This window comes from Palaemon carinicauda, chromosome 40, assembly GCF_036898095.1.
Source record: "Palaemon carinicauda isolate YSFRI2023 chromosome 40, ASM3689809v2, whole genome shotgun sequence".
Classification (NCBI taxonomy): Eukaryota; Metazoa; Arthropoda; class Malacostraca; order Decapoda; family Palaemonidae; genus Palaemon; species Palaemon carinicauda.
The window spans coordinates 18250341-18275924 of record NC_090764.1 but is presented as its reverse complement, the minus strand read 5'-3'; the positions used below and the strand labels follow the sequence as shown (position 1 = coordinate 18275924).

The following is a 25584-nucleotide window of genomic DNA, read 5'->3' as shown; positions in this document are numbered from 1 at the left end:
TTAATCATGAGGCCCTTGTTTTCAAACTTAAACAGTTGGGAGTGGGTGGGTCGTTTCTTAGCATTATTACTGATTTTTTAAGTAATAGATCTCAAAGAGTTGTTGTTGATGGGCACCATAGTGATTATAGGAATGTGATATCCGGTGTTCCACAGGGTAGTGTTCTTGGCCCATTACTTTTCATACTATATACACATGACATGTGGTTTGGCCTAGAAAACAAGCTTGTTGCATATGCAGATGATGCTACTCTCTTTGCATCAATTCCATCCCCTGAATGTAGATCTAGGGTTGGTGAATCCCTTAATAGAGATTTAGCTAGAATTAGTGCATGGTGCAAATTATGGGGTATGAAGTTGAATCCTAACAAAACTCAAAGTATAATTGTAAGTAGGTCAAGGACGGTGGTTCCTCAACATCCGGATCTCAGTATTGATAATGTTTCCTTAGATATGTATGACTCTTTCAAAATTTTAGGTGTGATTCTCGACAGTAAATTTACTTTTGAGAAACATATAAGGTCTGTGTCTCCTTCAATTTCACAAAAAATAGGCTTATTGAGAAAGTCTTTCAAGATTTTCGGTGATCAATCTATTCTGAAGAAGTGTTTTAATTCTTTCATTCTACCTTGTTTTGAGTATTGTTCTCCTGTCTGGTCTTCAGCTGCTGATTCTCATCTTAATTTGTTGGACAGAAACTTACGGTCTATTAAATTTCTTATTCCTGATCTAGATATTAATCTCTGGCACCGTCGTTCAATTAGTTCATTATGTATGTTGCATAAGATTTTTCACAACTCTGACCATCCTTTAAATTCAGATCTCCCTGGACAATTCTATCCTGTTCGTAATACTAGGCAGGCAGTTAATTCTAATAGCCAGGCCTTCTCCATCACGAGGCTCAATACTACGCAGTACTCTAGAAGTTTTATTCCAGCTGTGACCAAGTTGTGGAATGATCTTCCTAATCGGGTGGTTGAATCAGTAGAACTTCAAAAGTTCAAAGTTGGAGCAAATGCTTTTTTGTTGACCAGGCGGACATAGTCTTTTTATAGTTTATTTGACATATTTGTATTTGATGTTTTTGATAGTTTATTATATGACATGTCTGTTTTGACGTTGTTTCTTATTTTAGAATGATTTATTGTTAATTTGTTCTCTTCATTTATTTATTTCCTTATTTCCTTTCCTCACTGGGCTATTTTTCCCTGTTGGAGCCCCTGGGCTTATAGCATCTTGCTTTTCCAACTAGGGTTGTAGCTTGGATAGTAATAATAATAATAATAATAATTAAGAGATTTTTCTCAGTCTCCTAAGTCTTAAGTGTTGGGGTCTGGAAACGCCAATCTACATTCACTGCTCACTATTTGAGCGACGCGACACATAGGTCTCTAGACACCCTGTTTATAGGGCCTATTGCGACAGGTCAACAGATGCTGTTACTACCTTTCAGGGGACAGTAACCATTGGTTGAGGATTCTGTGTTATACTAGGTTTTTAAGAGGGACATCCATCGATCTTCTTTGTTTCCTTCTCCCCCACATCTGGGGATCTTAGCCTGTATCCAGTTTCAGCTGGACTCGCCAATGGAAATAAGGTATGATACTCATCTGATTCCTCTCACAGAGTATAAGTTATACTCGTGGTCACGAGGTTTTCCCTTGGCAAAGTCGGGGGAATCCTAAGTTTGAAGGGGTCCGAGTCGAATGTTCCTGACCCACTTCATCCTGAAACATTTGTTTCCATGAAGTTGCAAACCTTCAGTCGTACTGAGATTCTGGGGATCTACAAAGAAAGAAGATCCGGAAGATTGTTGCTTCAAATGAGTCAAGTCTGAGGACTATCTTCCCTTATGATAGGGAACTCCTTGGCCACCCTGGCCTCAAGACTAAGTCTCCCATAGTAAAGATTGAGGGTTTGTATTTAGTGTAGGAACAAATGACAAACTTATAACAGAGTTTGTATTTTTCCTAACATACAAACCCGAATTCTCTACACAAATCTTCCCTCCATCAACGCCCCCCTAGGACAGTCCTAACTAGAATCGATTGAAGGTAAACAGCAGCTACTGACCGGCGGTCCCCAACCACTGTCAGGTGGGTAATTACCTGTCCGGTCGTTAATGACCTTGTTAAGGTTTTTCTGCCGTATTTTCCAGCTTGCGCTAGAATATCTCCTATAGTAAAGAATTCGGGTTTGTATGTTAGGAAAAATACAAACTCTGTTATAAGTTTGTCATATTTCTGGAAGTAATTTTTGAAGCTTGTGAGAAAACTGAAGAGGTTTTGACTACAGTAGTAGTTTTTAATACATGTCTGGGTAATTTTTTTGGTTTTATGTGTTTAAACATATTATTGCTTCAATTTTCATCTAATTACAAGCTGTATGCTTTCAGGTGATATGTTTGAAATTGGCCATGAGAGTGGTAGATATTACTCAGTCAATGTCCCATTGAAAGAAGGGATTGATGATGCCAGTTATACCCAAGTTTTTAAACCTGTGATCGAGGTAAGTGTTATGAGTAATGGATAAGAAAAAGTTGTGTTTGAAGTGCTATGTATAGATAGTAGAATTGATGTTTATGTAATTTATTCAGAACTTTATAAAAAGAATTGTTTTTCTCACGTAAATGGCAATTTATAAGTGTTCATTCAAGCCATCAACACATTATATATAGCATCTGTGTACCTGATTACTTTACATTTTACGATAGTAAACTTTAGTGTGCAGTTATTTTCATTTGATTGTACTGTAATCATAACAACCTTTATTAGTGCAGCTTATAATTCACTTTCTTCCCTTTTTCTATTTTTTTTTTTATCGATTAATGTATCTATTCAGGTAGTAGTCATGACGCCTTGCTTTAAGTACAGAAAAAAGAAACTTGAAAGAATTCAACTTGTTTAGTCACAACCTTATTTACAAAAAAAAGTAATTGTTGCTTCCCTTGCTTTCATAAACACAAATTAATATGAATGAAAACCTATGAATAGGGGGAACAGGCTGCAGTCACTATATTAAAAGAGATACTGTACAGTATTTCTATTTCAGTATATTTAATATTATTGCATATACCCATTGCAGTATGGAAGCCAATAGACTAGAAATGCATTATCACTTTTGTACTTAACTAGAAACAAAATAAAAGGGGTTTTATTCCTACATGATAAAAACCTTTCTTCCTCTAGTAGTGCTGGAAAGGCCATTGAATCGTTAACAAGGTAATTGGTTAATGAAAGGTGATGCAAGAGGAAGCTCCACCCACCTGCCTATCACAAAATATTCACTAATGTCTTTAGCTGTTGCGGGTTCAGGCGTACCGTTCTGCTGCTCTCAATCATTTGATCTTTTTTCACACTCGTTTGTGTTTTGGTGGTTTTATTTTGTGAGTGTTCTTGCTTGTAAGTGGAAGCGAACTGAAAAGTAAGCATGTGGTGGTGTGAATTTTGTTCCCATAAGGATACTTTACATACTTTCGAAACACCGTATGTTGTCTACCTTTGTGAAGGGGTAACTGTAAGCATCCCGCTCCTTTGGAATATTGTTGTCACTCTTCCACTTATTAAGGCAGTGAACTTTGAGTTTATCTAGAGATGTTTTGCCTTAGGAGAGAGTTACCCAATTCTGACTTGAGTGTTGCCATTAACAGCATGCTTGATTGTGAAAATTATTAGCCTGATTCCGACAATGTTCCTCAGTTGGTGATCCCTATGTAGTGCAATGTCAGAGTGTTTCCAGTGCTATCCTTGTTACAAAACACCCAACGTATGGATTTTGGTACAGCAAGAAAACTCTTATAGCTTCCTCCTCTGAGGGAGCTCTTTCAATATTGATCCTTCACATCATGACCCCTCTGTGACAGCATAATGGTTTGCAAAGGTAAGTAGAGTTCACCCTCTCTTCTTCTATCAATCCAATCTCTTCTTTCCTCTCCATCCTTGAGGAGAAGTTTGTTGCCTGGGAGTGTCGTTTGCTAAAAGCTTCTTTGAATTTATAAGAATTGCTCTCCTTGCTTGGGAGGACGTGACAGAACTTGCACTGAAACTGGTACCTTCAGGGTTAGTCAAGCAGGTGTGAGCCAATGTTACAGCTATCGCTGTTTTACCGGAAGTAGCTCAGTGGTCCTACTCGAACCGAACATTAACACCCTAGGCCAGGGTAGGGTGGGAGCATATGTACCCACTTTTCTCGTTTGTGTCAAGAGTGTTGAGGATTGTTCCTTACCTTGGTGCTTGCTCTGTGCTATATGGAACACTTGCTGACTGGTATCTTCAGGGTCTGCTAGCAATCATGACCCAAGTTTAGACAGACACTGCTGTTTCATCAATTGCATAATAACGATCCTACCTTTACCAATCTCCAATGCCATATGGTAGGTTGATAGGGGTAACATTCACGCTACTTCTCTGTGCCGATAAGGAGCTTACGCATAATTATGCTGGTATGTTCATGGTGTGTTAATAATTGCCAGCTTGGTGTAATAGCAACCACAGTTCACCCTGTAGCCACCGTAGAGTTTTCTCACGAACCAATACCTGCAAGGCAATTAAGTGTAAGGGTATACACTCATGTGAAGCTATCCTTCTTCTCTTCCTCTTGTATTTCTGACCATTCATCTCAAAAGTTGAAGAAGCCCGGGGAGGTAGATCTTGAGATGATGTCTGGGACTCTGAACAATCTCTCCTCTCTTTCGGGAGATGGAAAGAGTGCTTACCTGATAGCTGATCCCATGCAGACCAGGGCACTGTGCTGTGGGTCCAGCAAAGCTGCCCCATGCTTTACTGGCCCATGCTGTAAAAAAATGCAGGCTGCAATACTTTTTTAACATTGCATTTGGTAAGCTTGGGTCTACATTCCACCATCTGATAGAATTGAAATAAATGTCTGTAATATCTTTTTGCACTGCAGTATTCCAATTAGAATCTTGAAATGTTGACAAAGATACAAACTGTTACGATATATCATCATACAAAATCCCCCCGAAAAATCATATATGTCAAGCTTATCAGTAATTGTACGATCAGTTGCAGTTTTTCCAATTTACTTACAGTAGGGCCAGATTTCAGTTGAATTGTATTGTACATGTCAGAAATTGTAATTATGTTTGAAATGATACTGAAATATTTCTTTTCCTTCCAGGCTGTGATGGAATATTATCGTCCAACTGCTATTGTCCTTCAGTGCGGTGCCGATTCCCTCTCAGGGGATCGTTTAGGTTGTTTTTCATTGTCAACTAAAGGTCATGGGTAAGTGGTTGAATTACAAGTTGTAAAGTTTGTAGGTAACATGTATATTATGAACAAAAGTAGATATTAGATTTAATATTATCAACTTATCTCAAGTATATTCAATGGTTTTCTGTAAACCCTATATATTATCGCTAAGAATCTCTCCTGATGTTCATAGTGCTTCTCACACGATTCTTGTTTCCCGATGTTTGCTGTAAACAAAAAAAAAAAAAACAATTTCCTGTTTTCTTTCTTTGAAATAGGTCTCCTCTTGTTAAGTATTGAATGAATCTGGCGTTTGACAGCAATTATGATGGTGTGGGTACGACTTGCAGTAGTTCCTTGTTTTTTCAGTTCTCTCTTCATTTTTGCGTGCTTCAGACTATTGTCTATTCACTCTCATGTTTGTGTTTTAATCTTTTTTATCTGTTATTTTGTTACAGATTGATAGAGAACGTCTTCTGGAATTACTATGAAAGCCTATGATGGTTGTTTGAGGGATTTATATAATGCTGATTGATCATTATCCTCATTTGGGAGGATTGTGATTAGCTAACAGATACCTCTTATGAAGATATTTTCAGCTGGTAGCAGAGTTCCAAATGTAAAAGGAAATTAATGAATAATTCAAGGGCAAATTCAGTGAGGACTAAGCTAATTGATTATATTGGGAATAATGATGATAATACTACTCAAGCAATTTAGGAGCTTGCTGGTGTTCATAATAGTGAGCTTTATAAAAATCTTTACTTCCTTTGCTTTGTATTGGAAATTTAAGCGGTTCAATGAGTCTTCAGGCAAAATCAGTGATTACATTTACCCAGTTTTGAAGTCGTTACTAACCCATCAAATTTACCCTATATCTATTCATCTACCATGGCACTTCTCTCAGTTTTGGGAGATAGCCGACATAAAAAAAGAACAAGAAGGGGATTTTTCTTCTCATCATTCCTTCTTGCCTGATGAAGGACTCAGCCGAGTTTGACTGGTATTGCTAGAGTGCTACAGCCCACCCTCTCCTGTTTTCCACCACAAGTGAAGCCAATATAGGTATCGCTTACAAAAAATTCCCATTTGTCAGCTGAGTGTAGACCTTTCTTACAGCTACCAATGAAAACTTGGGGCATAGCTATAGGTGCAGAAGAAAGTAATTTGAAAAGTTTTTAAAATGATCATTGTTATATTTTAATTTATCCATAATTTATGATAAAACAAAATACAAATAAACTGCTAATATCATTTGAACTTGTTAGTATATTATTTTCTATTTCTAGTTAAAAAAAAACTATATAATTAGAAATTAAACTTTAAATAATGGATTTTACAAAGTTGATTTACAAATCCCTCTACTTCAAGGTAAATCTATGAAATTATGACCACTGTTCCTGCTGTAAGAATCTGGTCATTAGCATAATGAAAATTGATTAAAAACTGCAAATGAGTTGCAGCATTTTTCAATAAAGTATCTGAAGTAAATTGCAGTTGCATATTATGGCACAATCTTCACTATTGGGTTTTATTTATTACCTATTATCTTTCTTATTTTTTCAGTGAATGCGTTAGTTTTACAAAGAAATTTGGAGTACCTTTGCTGGTAGTTGGCGGAGGAGGCTACACGCCTAGAAATGTAGCGAGATGTTGGGCTTATGAAACTGGACTGTTAGTAGACACAGACATGCCTACGGAAATCCCATACAACACAGGCTAGTTGCTTCTCAATTTTGTAATTTACATGTTTTCTAGTTAATGATTATATGATTGGTTGCATTTGTGTAATGCGACAGAAACAACCTGTATATGCTGCACTTAACCCTTTAACCCTAGGCTCTTTGGAAATTTCCAACCCTTAACCCCCAGGGGGTTATTTTTTTCCCAGCACATTTTGCAGTATATTTTTTTTAAATTGCTCTAACAGCCTTAATTTTTGTCATAGAGAGGTCAGGTTGGTCTCATTCTCTTGGAAAATGCCCGAATTTTCTCAAAAAATTATCAAAAATATGAAAAAAAATTGTTTATAGCATTTTTTTGCAAGGACGTACCGGTACGTCCATGGGGGTAAAGGGATGGCTTTTGTGAAACGTACCAGTACATCCTTTGGGGGTAAAAGGGTTAATGATGATATGATTGGTTACATCTGTGTAATGTAACAGAAACAACCTGTATATGCTGCACTTAAAATCCTTATATTACACCATCAGAACTTTTGTTAGGTACATGAATGACATTTAACCCTTTTACCCCCAAAGGACGTACTGGTACGTTTCACAAAACCCATCCCTTTACCCCCATGGACGTACCGGTACGTCCTTGCAAAAAAATGCTATAAAATTTTTTTTTCATATTTTTGATAATTTTTTGAGAAAATAAAGGCATTTTCCAAGAGAATGAAACCAACCTGACCTCTCTATGACAAAAATTAAGGCTGTTAGAGTAATTTAAAAAATATATACTGCAAAATGTGCTGGGAAAAAAATAACCCCCTGGGGGTTAAGGGTTGGAAATTTCCAAATAACCTGGAGGTAAAAGGGTTAAAATCCTTATATTACACCATCAGAATTTTTGTTAGGTACATGAATGACATTTAAGAAGCGTAGGCAGAAAATATTTGCTACTGATATTCTTTCTAATAGACCACTTTGTGTTATTACAGAGTATTTCCAGTACTTTGCTCCAGATTTCTCCCTTCACCCAGAAGTTATCACTCGCCAAGAAAATGGCAACAGTCGACAGTATTTGGAAGCGATTGTTAAACATGTTTATGATAACCTTAGGATGGTCCAACACGCACCAAGGTAAATATTGATAAGATACTTCCAATAGTTTTATCCCAATAAAAGATTTCTTTAATTAAAAATTCAGAGGTTTTGATGTTATATCCCTTGTCACTCCTGAAAATCTTCATTTCTTTTCTTTTTTTATGAATAATATACTGATGTATACTATTGTTTTTTAAATATTTAACTTAGCCGGTGAATATATAGCTGCAACTCTGTTGCTCGACAGACAACTCTACGGAAAAACTCGCCAGCGATCGCTACACAGGTTGCGGGTGTGCCCAACAGCGCCATCTGTCGACCAGATACCCAGCTCTTATGTAAACAAAGACTCAATTTTCTCTCTGTCGACGTGTTGACAAGACGTACTTTACTCGCTGTTGCTAAACTGGAGATTTTCACATCTAATTGGTGAAGTACTATATTCTAGTTTTGAGCTTTCGCTGCGCAGGGGTTTTCTTCAAATAAATCCTTGAACTCTTTTTTGTATCGGATTCTTTGTTGATGACTTAGATCGTTTTTTTACTTTTTCCCTTGACCAATTCAAAATGGCTGACCCTTCACAAGTTCCCAAATTTAGGAAATGCAATGCTAGGGACTGTTCTAGGCGTCTTCCGAAGGCTTCTATCGACCCTCACACTGTTTGTTCCAATTGTCGGGATAAAACCTGTCAATTGGAAGATCGGTGTGAGGAGTGCGTTGGCCTTTCGGAATTCGATTTTATCGAATTTCAAAAGTACACACGTAGGCTAGAGAGAGATAGAGTTAGGAGAAGTTCTTCTCGATCTATTGATGTATCCTCTCCTCATGCCCCACAACCTATTCCTTCCCCTGTAGTGGTTGCTCCTAACCCCCCTCCTGGCACTCAGGAACCAACGATGGCTGACATGATGCGTGCCATCCAGGCTCTGGGTGAGAGAGTTGAGTCCCTTGCTAGTGACCGTAATCAGCTCATGGCGGATGTTAAGGAGCTTAAGTGCCAAGGTGCAGTGGGAAGTGCTAAAGTGCCAAGTGATAGTGTTGTGGACAGTGTTGCGCTTGAGGGTTCGTCTGTTCGTGCCTGTCGTCCTCCTAGTCCGGGACCTCTTGCAAGCTCCCAAGTCCAGGGGAGAAGCAATGTCGTACGACGCATGGGTTCGAGAGGCTTTAATCAGCGAACAGACGTTCCCTCTGTGGTATCGGGCGTATCTCCCCAAGATCGCTCCTACCTACCTAAGACGAGAGAGCCCATTTATACCTCGTCGTCTGAAGGTGTTTCTCGCAAGAAACTTTGGACCAAGGTCTCGCGACCGTTAAAACGTAAATCGGTCCCTTCAGCACAAGTCCAACGGCCCGGTTGTAGCCACTGGGTCAGTTCGGACTCGTTGCCGTCATCCGATGACTGCTCACCGCCTAAGAGAGGCAAAGCGGTACCGCTTCAGACACTAACACCGTCTGTCGCCGCACCTGCTCCCGTAGACCCTAAGTGGTCTTTACTGCAAGACATGCAGTCGAAGCTTACGTCTCTGATGCAGGACTTTCATGCGGAGAAGGTTGCTGCCGTACCAGCTAGTGCAGTACCTAGCCTACAACCCTCCAAGCGATCGGTTGTGCGTCCTGTGGACGCTGAGGTAACCTTCTCACGCACACCAGTTGAGAGAGTTCCTCCACCCATGCGTTCCAGTGTGGTCTGCCAGCCGCATGTTGACGTTAAGCGACGCACGGAGGTTGGCTTTGACGTTCTGGATGTTCAACAACCTTCAGAGTTGCCTTGTTTTGACGCGGTGCGTCAACCTCCGCAACCCAGTGTGGTTTCCACTGCGCAACCCAGTCAGTCTAGACAGTCTCGGGTAGACGCTGTGCGTCCTCGCGCTACCATGGTTGTTGCCAGCTCACAGACTGGGCAGCAGGTCCATGCCGTTGCGTCCGGCTCAGTCACGCATGCACCAGTGCGACCGGACTCAGCTAACCAGCCGTTACCCACTCCGTTGCCGTTTCCTCATCAGTTGTCGGATGAGGAACTTTCTGATGATGATGTTGCTGCGCATCAAGATGAACAACAATCAGAATTGGACGAGCCTAAGTCTACTCAACCCTCTTTGGACTTTAGAAAAGTTTTGGCTATTTTCAAAGAGCTGTTTCCTGACCAGTTTGTTTCTGTGGCCCCTCGTTCTCCGCCTTCAGAGTTTGTTTTAGGCATGCCGTCTACCGCACCTGCCTTTACTAGACTCGTCCTCGCACGCTCGTCCAAGAGAGCTTTGCGGGTGATAGGAGACTGGTTACAGTCCAAGAAGAGTTTAGGGAAGACAGCATTTGCTTTTCCCCCTGCTAGACTCTCTTCTAGGTCGAGCGTCTGGTACGCCACGGGAGAAGTTCTCGGCTTGGGAGTTCCTGCCTCTGCCCAGGGCGACTTCTCAAGTCTTGTAGACTCTCCCCGCCGCCTTGCCATGAGACGCTCAAAGATTTGTTGGTCATCATCGGACCTGGACCACCTTTTGAAAGGAATCTTTAGGGCCTTTGAAGTTTTTAACTTCTTAGACTGGTGCCTAGGAGCCCTAAGCAGGAAGATCTCTTCGACAGATAAAGAGACTTCCTTGCTCATTATGTCCTGCATGGACAAGGCCGTCCGTGATGGGTCTAATGAGCTTGCTGCATCATTTGTGTCCGGAGTCCTAAAAAAGCGAGAATCTCTCTGCTCATTCCTTTCTGCTGGAGTTACACCGTGCCAGAGATCTGAGCTTCTCTTTGCTCCTCTTTCCAAGTGCCTATTTCCAGAAGTCCTGATAAAGGAAATAGCCGCTTCGTTAGTGCAGAAGGACACTCACGATCTTGTTGCGTCCTCAGCTCGCAAAGCTCCCCCTTTGCCTACCTTGTCAGCTAGACCAAGGATGGACACTCCAGCGTCTCGCTTTATTCCGCCCTTTCGTGGCAGAGCCTCCAGCAGAGGAGGTGCTCGTGCCGAAGGGAAGCGAGGGAAGAAGAAAGGATCCAAATCCTTTAAAGGCAGAGTCTGACTGCCCGCAACTTCAGACAGCAGTGGGAGCCAGACTCAAGAACTTCTGGCAGGCCTGGGAGAAGAGAGGCGCAGATGCACAATCTGTGAAGTTGCTCAGAGAGGGGTACAAGATCCCTTTTGTACGGAAACCCCCTCTAGCAACGTCTCCCATCGATCTCTCTCCCAGGTACAGAGAGGAAGAAAAGAGACGAGCCTTGAAACAGGAAGTGTCTCTTTTGCTAGAGAAGGAAGCGGTGGTCAAAGTCTCGGACCTTCAATCTCCGGGATTCTACAACCGCCTCTTCTTGGTTTCAAAGAAGACAGGAGGGTGGAGGCCGGTGCTAGACGTCAGTGCTCTGAATGTCTTTGTCACAAAGACGACGTTCTCCATGGAGACCACAAAGTCAGTCTTAGAAGCGGTCAGAAGGGAAGACTGGATGGTCTCTTTAGACCTAAGGGACGCCTACTTCCACGTCCCCATCCACCCAGACTCCCAACCTTTTCTGAGATTCGTTTTCGAAAAGGTGGTCTACCAGTTTCGGGCCCTGTGCTTTGGCCTAAGCACAGCTCCTCTCGTGTTTACGAGGCTGATGAGGAATATAGCCAAATTCCTCCATTTATCGGACATCCGAGCCTCCCTTTATTTGGACGACTGGCTTCTCAGAGCCTCTTCCAGTCGTCGCTGTCTGAAGGATCTAAAGTGGACTCTAGATCTGACCAAGGAATTGGGTCTCCTTGTCAATTTGGAAAAGTCGCAACTGGTCCCATCCCAAACTATTGTGTATTTAGGGATGGAGATTCACAGTCTAGCTTTTCGGGCTTTTCCGTCGGCCCCCAGAATAAGTCAAGCCCTGTTATGCATCCAGAACATGCTGAAGAAGGAACGCTGCTCAGTCAGGCTGTGGATGAGTCTGGTAGGGACGCTATCATCCCTGGAACAATTTGTGTCATTAGGAAGACTACACCTCCGTCCGCTTCAATACCATCTAGCTTTTCACTGGAAGAAGGACAAGACGCTAGAAGCGGTCTCGATCCCCATTTCCGAAAAGATGAAGTCTTGTCTGACTTGATGGAAGGACAGTATCAACTTAAGAGAGGGTCTTCCCCTGGCTGTTCAGACTCCCAACCACGTTCTCTTCTCGGACGCATCGGACGTGGGCTGGGGCGCGACATTAGACGGTCGGGAATGTTCAGGACTGTGGAACTCGAGTCAGAGGATCATGCATATCAACTGCAAGGAGCTGTTGGCAGTACATCTGGCCTTGAAAAGCTTCAGGTCTCTCCTTCGAGGCAAAGTGGTGGAAGTGAACTCAGACAACACCACTGCCTTGGCGTACATCTCCAAGCAAGGAGGGACCCACTCACTGACGTTGTACGAGATCGCAAGGGACCTGCTCATCTGGTCAAAAGGTCAAGACATCTCACTAGTAACGAGGTTCATCCAAGGCAACTTGAATGTCATGGCAGATTGTCTCAGTCGGAAAGGGCAAGTAATTCCAACAGAATGGACCCTCCACAAGGATGTATGCAAGAGACTTTGGGCCACTTGGGGCCAACCAACCATAGATCTCTTTGCAACCTCGCTGACCAAGAGGCTCCCAATCTATTGCTCACCAGTCCCGGACCCAGCAGCAATACATATAGATGCCTTTCTCCTAGATTGGTCACATCTAGATCTCTACGCATTCCCACCGTTTAAGATTGTCAACAAGGTACTGCAGAAGTTCGCCTCTCACGAAGGGACAAGGTTGACGCTAGTTGCTCCCCTCTGGCCCGCGAGAGAATGGTTCACCGAGGTACTTCGATGGCTAGTAGACGTTCCCAGAAGTCTTCCTCTAAGGGTGGACCTTCTACGTCAGCCACACGTAAAGAAGGTACACCAAAGCCTCCTCGCTCTTCGTCTGACTGCCTTCAGACTATCGAAAGACTCTCGAGAGCTAGAGGCTTTTCGAAGGAGGCAGCCAGTGCGATTGCTAGAGCAAGGAGAGCATCCACCCTTAGAGTCTACCAATCGAAGTGGGAAGTCTTCCGAGACTGGTGCAAGTCAGTCTCTGTATCCTCGACCAGTACCTCTGTAGCTCAAATAGCTGACTTTCTCTTATACCTGAGAAAAGGAAGATCCCTTTCAGCTCCCACTATCAAGGGCTACAGAAGCATGTTGGCATCGGTCTTCCGGCATAGAGGCTTAGATCTTTCCAACAATAAAGATCTTCAGGACCTCCTTAAGTCTTTTGAGACCACTAAGGAGCGTCGTTTGGTTACACCTGGTTGGAATTTAGACGTGGTACTAAGATTCCTCATGTCAGACAGGTTTGAGCCGCTACAATCAGCCTCCCTGAAAGATCTCACTTTAAAGACTCTTTTCCTGGTATGCTTAGCCTCAGCTAAAAGAGTCAGTGAGATTCATGCCTTCAGCAAGAACATCGGATTTTCGTCAGAAAAAGCCACATGTTCGCTACAACTTGGTTTTCTAGCCAAAAATGAGCTGCCTTCTCGACCTTGGCCTAAATCGTTCGATATTCCCAGCTTATCGAAGATTGTAGGCAATGAACTAGAAAGAGTCTTATGCCCTGTGAGAGCTCTTAAGTTCTATTTAAAGCGCACTAAACCTTTACGAGGCCAATCTGAAGCTTTATGGTGTTCAGTTAAGAAACCATCTTTGCCTATGTCAAAGAATGCTTTATCCTACTTTATCAGACTGTTAATACGAGAAGCTCATTCACATCTGAGTGAGGAAGACCAAGCTTTGCTTAAGGTGAGGACACACGAAGTTAGAGCTGTCGCAACTTCCGTGGCCTTTAAGCAAAATAGATCTCTGCGAAGTATAATGGACGCAACCTATTGGAGAAGCAAGTCAGTGTTCGCGTCTTTTTATCTAAAGGATGTCCAGTCTCTTTACGAGGACTGCTACACACTGGGACCATTCGTAGCAGCGAGTGCAGTAGTGGGTGAGGGCTCAACCACTACAATTCCCTAATTCCATACCCTTTTAATCTTTCTCTTGAAATGTTTTTTAATGTTGTTTTTTGGGTTGTCCGGAAGGCTAAGAAGCCTTTCGCATCCTGGTTGATTTGGCGGGTGGTCAAAGTCATTTCTTGAGAGCGCCTAGATTAGGGGTTTGATGAGGTCCTGTTGTATGGGTTGCAACCCTTGATACTTCAGCTCCTAGGGGTCGATCAGCATCCTAAGAGGATCGCGAGGCTCCGTAAGGAAGACGTACTTAAAAGGCAGAGTAATTGTTCAAGTCGACTTCCTTACCAGGTACCTATTTATTTTGTTTTTGTTATTTTGATAACTTCTAAAATGAAATAAAAAACTCTTAGCTCATAAAATGTAAACATATATTACTGGTCTCTACCCACCATCCTGGGTGTGAATCAGCTATATATTCACCGGCTAAGTTAAATATTTAAAAATGATATTTTGATTATAAAATAAATTTTTGAATATACTTACCCGGTGAATATAAATTAAATGACCCTCCCTTCCTCCCCAATAGAGACGCAGTGGGACGAGGAGAAAATTGAGTCTTTGTTTACATAAGAGCTGGGTATCTGGTCGACAGATGGCGCTGTTGGGCACACCCGCAACCTGTGTAGCGATCGCTGGCGAGTTTTTCCGTAGAGTTGTCTGTCGAGCAACAGAGTTGCAGCTATATATTCACTGGGTAAGTATATTCAAAAATTTATTTTATAATCAAAATATCATTTTAGAATACTGTACCGGTATTTAATTACTACCATGATTATTGTGCTGTTGAATTCTAAGTATTATTTTATTATATTCTATCCAGTGTGCAGATGCAGGATGTCCCCCTAGACGGATGTACTTTAGATGATCAAGAAAATGAATTGGACCCAGATTCTAGATTACATTTAAGTGAGGAAGACAAAAGGTAAAGTATTTCTACCCAGAAATGTCTTTTATCAAAACTTTAAATTTTGCATTGAACCCTGTTTGGAGATTAATATGCTGTGTGATCTGTAAGTGCTTCCCTTATGTCGTATTAGATTCTAGCCTTTTACTGAAAAGTCCTTGGGGGCTACACAGCACCTCTCCAAAAATATGTTTTTTCTTTGTCAAACTTTTTTTATTTTTGTGTTTGTGTACTTATTTCCTATAGAAATTGTTGTAAATTTCTCAGGCTTTTCTGTAGGTCAATACAAAGTAATTATGGTGAGGTTCTATAGTCCATTTCTTTTAGCGATGCATATTTGCACCGACTCGCGGCGGTGCCCTTTTAGCTTGTAAGAGTTTCCAGATCGCTGATTGGTTAGAATTATCTTGTCCAACCAATCAGCGATCCGGAAACTTTCCGAGCTAAAAGGGCACCGCTGCGAGTCGGTGCAAATATGCATCGCTAAAAGAAATGGACTATAGTGGTACAGTAATATGAAAACTAACGACTGTTTCATGCAAATGTCCATCCTGAATTTATATTGAAATTTATTATATTTTTCAGGGTGGAGCCAGATAATGAATTTTATGATGGAGAGAAGGACAATGATAAAGACGAAGAAAATGATGTCACATCTTCAACAAACAAGAACTGAAAAGAGTAGAGGCAATTTCCCGATAAAAGTTGTCTACTGTAGAGGAAGTATTTCTTACGAGCTCAATGGCAGTTGAACATTCTTCCTTGGTGAAGTACCTTTTTGGGTTCAGTATTATTTATGTGAGAAATACAAGCTACAGTACTATATATAGTAGCTGTAATAAACCTGGTAATATGGTTACCTCTATGGTTAACATAACACGATGCAGTACTTGAGTTTTATATACTGCACAGCATAGTATCTGATATTATTTTCTCTTATTTAATTATTTGTAGCTCAAAATTCATTAGTATTTACGTCAATTTTCTGCTCTCAAGGAAGAAAATGAGCAGAACATTGATTTTTAAAATTTTCTGATGACCCCAGCATGCTGGTTCGTGGTGGTAGTCATCATTTAACGGTTCTTTTTAACTTCTATATTTTTAGGATATTCTGAACTACTTTCCATATTTTCTATCTTTCATTAACCATTACCATCCTGTTTTCTCTGCTTCTTTAATAGAGAATAATGGAGACTAGAAGTAAAATCCTTTAAGTAGGTTGGAAACTTTTGGTCCTTAGTCCATTAGTGTTTTATACTTATATATTTTAAGTGTGCTGTAATGCAGATTTTGCATCTTATATCCAGTCTGTATAGGATTCATGTTATCAGTCTTCTAAAAACTGGGGATTATTACATCTCAGTACCCACACAATATGTGAAAGTTGAATTGGGTCTGATTGAAGGATCTAATTTTAACGAAAAAAAGTTTCGCTGAATCTGAATAATCTATTGTAAATATTCTTACTTTTTAAATGCTTGAGGGAGTACTGCAGTTGTCATATAATTTCAAATGTAATATTTGATATACTGTATTTTGACTGTGTCCTCTCCAATATTCGGTTTGACTTCCATATATGGTTTACTTTTTTGTAAGACCTGTGAGCAGGTTTGTAAAAAAAATTATAACTTTTAGGTGTTATCGTCTTTACAAGGGAATTGTGTCCATAATTCTATTTCTATCGTGTAGTAAAAATTAGTAATCTTAAGGCTCATAAAGTTTGTATGAATTTGGTAAAAAGGCTCTGCCAAACAAGTTGATGAAAGTTTAACTAAAGTTTTCATTTTTTTTTTTCTAGTACATGTAGCATTCTACATACATACATACATATACCAAGGCACTTCCCCCAATTTTGGGGGGTAGCCGACATCAACAAATGAAACAAAAACAAAAAAGGGGACCTCTACTCTCTACGTTCCTCCCAGCCTAACAAGGGACTCAACTGAGTTCACCTGGTACTGCTAAAATGATGAAAGTGGTAGCCTATTGGAAAGGTCCCCCTCCTGGCAACATTTGGACTGGGATTTGAGGCCTGCTCGAGCTAGATAGATTCTAGTAGTGTTTGCAACCTCATTTTGTGAGCTAGAGATGGTGGGGTTTTGGGGAGCCTATAGTTCTACCTACTGTGTTATCAGTAGTCATTGCCTGACCCTCTGTGGTCCTAGCTTGAGGGAGAGGGGCTTGGGCACTGATCATGTGTATATATGGTCAGTCTCAGGGGCATTGTCAGTATCCCATGCATCTGCCATTCATGAGTAACCCTTAAACTACTAGCTGTAATTTTATGGGATGCAAAATGGGTGGATGGGTTAGGTAGCTTGATAAGGAAATCTAATACAGTAATTTGTATGTCATGAAAAACAGAATTTTCACAATTACAATATTGAGTATTTGAGGTCACTTATTGGGAAAAAAATGTTACCATTAATTTTTAAGACCAATAGAGGTGACCATTAATGTTGAAATGTTTGACATTATGAATTATAATGCTTTTTATAAAGCTGTATGTCCTCCCCCTTGTTGTGGATGGGAGGCATCAGAAAGCAACTACATAAATCTGATCCTCGGTACTTAGATGTAGGTAGTTGCTTTAGCTAAATTAGCTAGGTCTATCTTCACCTTTTTTCTTCTATATTTTCTCTTGTGCTCTCGGGATTGATCTTTAGATAATGATCTCAGCATGGCCTTAAACATAGAGTTTACTCCCCATGGAACATTGATTAAGTGAGAGGTTGGACAGCTTTTGAGTAGCTGATATGTCCCAGTTAAATGAGAAAGCTGGGTCTGGTCTCAGTGGACTTACAACCCTTAAGACACTAGGAGTATTTTGTATATCCAGGTATAACCCCATGGGCACGAAATAGTACAGTATGACAGTCCTCATTACATAAAAATAAACGTTAAGTTTAGTTGTCTTCTTTAAAATACTTTGAAAATGCCTACTCCTTCTTACCCAGTTCCCATATTAGACAATTTAGTACAAAGTTAGCATTAAAATATTTTATGTAAATGTCAAAATCCTATTCATCAGTAAGTGGAAAGTATTGTTCAGAAGTTTGTTTGAATAATTTTGTTAGAATCTTTATTATCTATTTATTATGTCATGAAATGCTTTTACTAAGTGGATTTCATAAACAGAATTGAATGTTGGTAAAAGAATATCATGACAAAGTTAAACTTATTGGGACCTCTACCAAAATATTCTCCATAATGATATCCGTTGATATATTTTATGTAAGTTTTGTACTTGATGTACCTTATTAACTTGGACGAAGTGGTTATTTATTTGATATGTGTCATTATTTGTTTGTTAGCAGAATTTCATAAAAAGTTGTGGGTTTTTTTTTTATTCTACTAAAGAGGGATTAGGAACCTTTTATGAGGGAGGTTGTGGATTGTTTAGTCTGGTTTCAGGTTGCTGACTCTGAACAGTTTTGTTGTTTTTATTTCGTCATTACAGGTTTTTGGACTTCATGTTGTGAAAGCAGGTTGAGAGCAGTATCTCCAGTCAGTTCTTTTTGTATGATAATAATTTAGAAAGTGTAATTTGAATCAAAGTTTTGTTTTCAACAGTTTTAGAAGTTATTGCTCTTAATTCTTGTTGTGTAAAATTTTTATCACCTTTGTAAGTATTTTCATACTACAAAATAAGCCGTTTCAAACCCCGTGTTAATGTGTCTTATTTTATAGACAAACTTTACTCTTATACTTAGTTTGTGTTTTGTTCACTAATGTTAGCTTTTCTAGAAATTGTAATGAATTCAAACTTATGGCTACTAATAGTCTCAATTCATTGATTAGGAGCATGCACCAAAGCCTATGTATGACGGTTGGTATAGGAATAATGGAAAGCCTTTGCTCTTTCTAAACCCACTAAGCAACTATGCTTAAGGCTGGTCTATTTCCTATTTACTTGTATGTGAGGTGCTCTTAAAAGTGAAGTTGAAAACCCCTGTCTCACCCAAAATCTTAACTGATCTTTCCATAGTTGCTTGCTGAAATATAAAGACCTTAACAGTGAATTTATAAAAAAAAATTCAAGGAATTAAGAGTAAAAGTTGCAAGATCTCCTATCTGAAATTACATTAATAAAAAACACTTGAGATAGGCAATTGTTTATTCTTGTGGGAAATACTGTCATCATAATTTTTTACCTTGTACAGGGGTACCATCTACAGTGTGCCTTGCTCAGCGGACTTTAATGGTACTAAAGTTCTTGACGGTATTCCTTCCTCCCCAGATGGGTTATCATCTGCTTCTTTACTTTTCATGTGTTCTTTGTCCTGTTTTCACATCACAAAAGAAGTAATCATTGGTAACTCCTTTGAGTGTTCAGATTGTAAAACATTTCCCGCTGATATTTGAATTACTTCATGGTGGTGGTAGTTTTCATTGGGCCAATACAGTTTCATTAAAAAAAAGTTAAAGTTATATACCAGCTTGATGGAGCAAATAAATTGGTCACTACTCATCTGTGGAATATATCAGAAGCAGACTGAAAAAATGCTAGCTTTATTTGCATCTTAAAAAGCTGTCATTTACTCTTTAAAATCTAGGATCTCATTTAGCCTTTAAAAGCTAGGATCCTACAGGAAATTGAAATGAGTTTTGTGGAGGCTACTGTGCAAAAGACTATAATTTTTTACCTTAAATGAACACATTGAATTGAATGCTATGGATTTTGTTTGGTCATTTGTTAGACCCATGGATGCCTGATGAATAACGTTATCCAAGCCTGAAATCTTATAATTGATGTTTTGTCAGAATTGTCAACCTTTGCAATTTGTTAAGTACTGTATTATTAAACTCTTATATGGTTGGCCGATTTATTAAGTAAGATCTAATATACTTGTCAAGAACAAACTTTTCACCAACTTATTGAAAGTTAATGTTAACTCACTTGTGTCATTGAAATATTTATTGGCAATGGTAATCTTTTTTCGATGTCAGTAGTGTATCACTTAATCTTTATTTTCTTGATAGATGTAAAAATATTCGGAGTGCATTTTCTCCAACTATTATAATAACGACTTAGACTGTCATTGAAACATTTTGTTACCTAGTCACCTTCCATTTGCTTTGTCATAAGAAACTTTCACTATCACTAACTGCATCTTAGAATTACTGTATACTGTTTGGTTAAGAATATCAGCATCCTTATATTACTCGGGTGTATGGTATGTCGCTGCTAAATAACGGATGTCTTCCATTCCATTTACAGTAAAACTGCTGGTGTCTTCTTGGCAGTGTTGTGGATATTGATTTTCATAAATTTAAGAGATTGCAAAGTCCACTTGTAAAGGGCACCTAAGTTCTTTCGAGTGATTAAATTTTTTTAGGTGCAAGTGTGTTTTGAGAAGGTACTGTAATATGCCTAACAAATTTTTAGATATATGAGGGTCTTACAATACATACTGTATATTCAAAACATTTGCCGATTTTCATATCACAGTACAGTTTATTGCATATGTGTAGTTTTCCATTAGGGTGTGTAATTTAGTCTTGTTTCTGCTTCATGTTGTTTTCATAAACTTGATGATTACAATATCAGGGAAATACTAAGCAACGGTTACTCTACTCGAACGTTAGTGATTCTTTTCGTGGACTTTATAGTAAGCATGATTAAATGCTGCTGTACACTGGAACTACTGGTTGCTCTATTTTACTCCTATTATGGTGGTAGGAATTTTGGTAACCCAATATTTTTTAATAGAATTTTTGACTGATGAAAAAAATTCTTCTGAAACTTATTGTTTATCAAACACATAGAGGTATTTTGTACTTTAATTTACTATCAAAAATATGAAAATCTAACTTGACATGTACTGTATTGTAGTAAACATATTTCTACATTTCTAAATCTTTAGAGCCAGAACAGTGAAAGAGAAATGTTTTGATTTGTGGTCAGATTCAGAAACTAGTTGTCATTTATATATTTATATGTTTTTATATTTAGACAGCTATCACTAAGTTGAGACTTATTGTTTGTGTATTTCAGCTTTAAAGTAGAACAACAGCAGTTAATAGGCATTTAAAATATACAAATCTTTCAATATCTTATATAAAGATTCACCATCATATTGAATTACCGTATTTTGAGGGCACTTTAAGTCTTCCTTTAGGTAATGCTGCCGAGTTGTCTCATACAGTATTACAAAAGTACAGGACTCTTTTAAGGCATTTTTTTTTATTTTAACTGAAAATTTTTCTTTATGGTTCATTAAGGGAAGAGATTGGAGATCTATCTGAGAAATAATGTTTGAACAGGATAATGAATGTGTACGCTATTCCTATGATGGTGTCAAATGTAAGGAAGGGAACTACTATTGTACAGTACTGGATTAGATCCATGTATGGAGTTCAAAGTTTTTTCTAAGAAAACAGTGATAGAAAATTTCAAGAGTACTTTCTTTTTATTGTCAGTAATGTTTGTCTTTGTTTTCTGTTTGTTATACTAACCATTTTGAAATAGTTTAATGTTCAATTTAAATGTTTTGAAAATGCGTATCATCAAATGAGTGAAAGCTGTATACTATTCTATAATGATCTCAAGCCTAACTGAAATATAGGCAGAAATATACCTTTATTCACATAGGTTTTCAAACTTGTTGAAAGTTTACAGTACTGTCTTCTAGCCTTTAATGTAATTTTCAAGGTGAAGGAAAGGAAGAGTGAAAGACTTTCAATACAATTAAATCCAGAAATGCTGTGTAGTAAAATTAAAATTTTCTTATTAGTCAAATGATCTCAACTATAATAAACGAAGATATTTACATTATTGAAACAGTTGTTCTACAAGCTATCCTGTGGCCTTTTCTTATGCTCCTCATATCATCTTAAAATGCTAATACTTTACAGGCAAGAAAATGACAGTACTATGGTCTAGCTACAAAAGCATTAGACTTGTTCATGATTTAGTGGCATTGCCACTCAAAAATAAAACATACCTATTAGACTATTGCCTTTTTTAGGAATAATTCATTGGCATAGTAAAATGTGGCAACAACTCTAATCTTAAAGTCTAAACCATTTTGTAGCTTGAGTATAGTCTCTGTGATCATATCACAGCTAAGATGATTTCAAATCCTTACTATCCAGTATTGAAAGCATTTGGATGTCTTGGTTTACGGGAAAATCCTGTGGAACAATTGTTTAGGGTTAAATTTCTTTTAGAGTTTCACTTTCATTATTTACCTTAAGTCCAGACCTATACATGTAAATATTTTATATGGAAATTTTAATCCTGTGGATTTTCTTTATTTTGTAATATCAAGGTCAATTGATGCATCATTATAAAGACTAATAAATATAAATTTTACTGTATTGCTTTTATATACTGTATTCACATTGGTAACCTGTCCTGAAAAATTTGAATTGATGAATTATTTTTGTATAGGCTGCAGTACAAGGAAAAAAACACTGTATTGATTGTAACGTTTAATTTAAAACATTATATGTACAATATGTTAATGAGTAATCCCAGCACCAGTAATCATAAATAATTAGGCTTAAAAGTTTAATATATGACCATTAATGCCTCGTCTATATTAGTTAAATTATGTACATGTATCCTTAGAAATGTACTTTTATTTATATAGTATGAAAAATATCAAACATTTACTGTACAGAGTAAAAACATTACTTAACGGTACTCTACCATGGAATTAATGTACAGTACTGTACAAGTATTTTATCCATGTTTATGCCTAGGCATAAAATAGAAAAATTTTATGTCAACCAGTGACTGTGCATCACTGACTTACAAGGAAAACACTTAAACTCTATTTCTCATTTTATAACAGCCTTTTAAAATACTGTAATACAGTACATAATTTTCTAGGCATGTGATTTTTATAAACATAAGTGGAAATAAAATTTTTTAATGAAAATATTTGAAAATTAAATTTACTAGTAAATATAATTTGAAATTATATCAAGAACAATTAGTGGTCTTTTGTTTAAAATAAGTCAATCCTTGAGAAAATTATTTTTACATAATAAAACCCTATTCAATAGTGGACTTTATATCTTTATTCTATAATTCCAACTCACTTATTGGAATGTTCACCCCATTGCAATACTTTTGGGCAATTATAAGATAAACCTGAGCATTACTCCCAATAGGATTCCTAGACATACTACTGCCAAGATAACCCAAGCAACACAGGCGCCACCTCGACAACAGATACGATTAGACTTCTTTACTTCCTCTTCTGAATGACCAACTGATGAAGCTGCTTTCATTGATAGTGCGGGAGGTATAGATCCATTTTTGTCTCCATTTCTTACTGGTAGCGGTTCAGGAGTGCCCTTTTCTCCCAACACCAAGGGTCGTGGACGTGCCATTGGAGGAAGCAAGTGGGATGGAATACCCGGAGGAGCACCAGGTGCCGCAGGTCCTAAAATGGTCGACCCAGCAAGACTTCTCCGATCTCCAGGGATGTTTCTTACTGGCAATGTACCGTAAATGGCACCTGGATGTGGTGAAGTTATACGCATGTCATAAATAGAACTAGCACGACGTGTTGACCCTGGTGGAGGTGGAAGTGACAGTGGCCCTGGAGCCATCATTGGATAACCTGGCGGGGGCATAGGCATTGGCATGGGCATACCATGTGGATGTGGATGTGGATGTGGATGAGGATGAGGATGAGGGAACGACATAGGTCCACCACCATGTATCGGACAAGGTTCCCCATCCCAAGTTGCCAGGGCGAGAGCTGGTACTGAACGCGCTGATTTCAGAGTACCTGGGTAACCTTGTGGAACCCCCATTGGACCCTGGGGATAACCTGTATAGCCATAAATTGGATGAGGCATTGGCGGTAAAGGTCCAGGTGGCATTACATCTCCATGCTGGTGTGAGCTGTCTTCTTCACTTGTTGTAGATGAAGAAGAAGAGGACGAGGTGCTAGATGGGGAATGTTGATTAGATGGAGGACGACCACTAGAATATGAAGGACGAGATGGTGGGTAATGAGTTTGTGGGGGACCACTGGCATACTGTGCACCTGCATAGGGCACAAGATGGGGCTGACCAGAATCGCGGGAGTCACGGTGTGTTCTCCAGGATTTATCAGTGTGGTGGCTTAGTCTGTCACTTGTGGAAGGAGGACCTGCCCTACTGATGCCTCCACCTACTGCACCTGAAAGAGAAAAGGGCTATAATTTAACTTGAATATTAACCTACCTGACATAATATAGCTCTCTCTCTCTCTCTCTCTCTCTCTCTCTCTCTCTCTCTCCTCTCTCTCTCTCTCTCTCTCTCTCTCTAATGGTTTAGATCTGAAGAAAAATCAATTATTTAATTTTTGTATACAAACCAATTGCCCATTATATGCTTTAAATTATAATCCCAAAGATCAATACTTTATAGAAAAAGAGAGCGCCCCATATATGTGCTCCAGGATACTCTGGTCCTCAACAGCAAATTGTCTTGGTTCAGTATAGTCTGGCCAATAAGCTGCAAAAAATAAGGAGTACGGAAGCTGGCACTATTGGTAATTTTTAATTATGCATCACATATACACACCTAGATATATAATACAGTATTTTATAAGCGACCAAAATCCTTGCTTTAAAACCTAATTGTTCCCACACAGATACAAACCATAGTCCTTTACATAGGATAATGATAACGGCAATGCTGGAAAATGGCAGTCAAAAATGATAATGAGGGGTCAACAACTGGCCAGTAGTGGGGAAGCACCTCCCCTGTGCTGGCTTACTAACAGATCACATTGATAGCAGCCATCAGTGGAAGCAGATGTTCTCTTTGCTTATGAATTCTGGCAGTTGACTAACTTTATTAACTTTTTAATTTCCAGTGTTTTAGTGACTTTGAGTGCATTTGAGGATGCCAGAAAAGATGAAGAAGTGTCCCATGTTGCTGTGGTACCTTCATGGGTGCTAGGGACACAAATTCTCACCAGTTATGACGGGCTTGCAGAGGACAAGTGTCGCTCTCCCAGAAGGAAAGGTAGGTAGGAGGAAGAATTCTAAGAGGGAGTCGTCATCCTGAGGTCAAAGAAGGCTCGACTTTCTTCTTCCATCCTGGGTACACTGCCCTTCAACTCTTCTCTGTTGGTTTCCTCCGGAATGCGATCGGACAAGAATGGTGACCCCTTTAACCTTATGGTAAGCCTTGGGGCAAGGGGGGTTCTTCCATTTCCCCTAGTGAAATGGGTGGGCCTCCTCCTCAGGGAAAGCCTTCTACCTCTTTCCAGGTTGATGACGCCTTACACATGCTTTTCCTCCTTGGCACTTCAGGGTTCGGCTTCCGAGGAGCGGCTAAAACAGGCCATTCTTCGAGACACTAGCAAGGGCAGCTTGCAGTCCCTGATATTGAGAATGTCAGACCTTTAATCTTCAAAGAAGCCTGTCATTGTCTCACAATCACATTTGGAGACATTTCTCCCGGGGCCACCCTTCCCAAGGGAAACATCCGTCTTCTCCTGAGTTGTGTGGAGGGTTTCTAAGCAAGTGCCTGACCCTTGCCACAGTAGTTCTTCTTCAGAGCACACTAGCTCCTTGGAGTATGCTTGCAGGGTTGTCAAACAACCTCTGCCAGATCCTTCCTCTTTAGAGGAGAGCCTTGGCCTAAAGTCCTAACTGATGCCCTTTTAACCTTTTTAATCCCTTATTTCACATTAAGACATTATTGTATAAAAGTGGTGTGATTGGTTTTTATAAATTAGAATTATACCAACTGGTGTGAGTGTACAGTTATGGT

The 25584-nt window shown here is 39.3% G+C and overlaps 2 protein-coding genes across 2 annotated transcripts in view; one reads left to right on the top strand and one right to left on the bottom strand.

Moving 5' to 3' along the window:
* HDAC3 (histone deacetylase 3) overlaps nucleotides 1–21794 on the top strand; it is a 58623-nt gene extending 36829 nt beyond the window's left edge. The window contains exons 6-11 of the mRNA XM_068363386.1: nucleotides 2395–2507; nucleotides 5139–5245; nucleotides 6779–6930; nucleotides 7878–8019; nucleotides 14769–14870; nucleotides 15438–21794. Of these exons, the coding sequence (XP_068219487.1) occupies nucleotides 2395–2507; nucleotides 5139–5245; nucleotides 6779–6930; nucleotides 7878–8019; nucleotides 14769–14870; nucleotides 15438–15528 (707 nt within the window). The 3' untranslated portion in view covers nucleotides 15529–21794. The remainder of the gene's footprint in view (nucleotides 1–2394; nucleotides 2508–5138; nucleotides 5246–6778; nucleotides 6931–7877; nucleotides 8020–14768; nucleotides 14871–15437) is intronic.
* Nucleotides 21795–22493: 699 nt separating this feature from the next.
* LOC137631566 (uncharacterized) overlaps nucleotides 22494–25584 on the bottom strand; it is an 82970-nt gene continuing 79879 nt past the window's right edge. The window contains exon 3 of the mRNA XM_068363387.1: nucleotides 22494–23998. Within this exon, the coding sequence (XP_068219488.1) occupies nucleotides 22944–23998 (1055 nt within the window). The 3' untranslated portion in view covers nucleotides 22494–22943. The remainder of the gene's footprint in view (nucleotides 23999–25584) is intronic.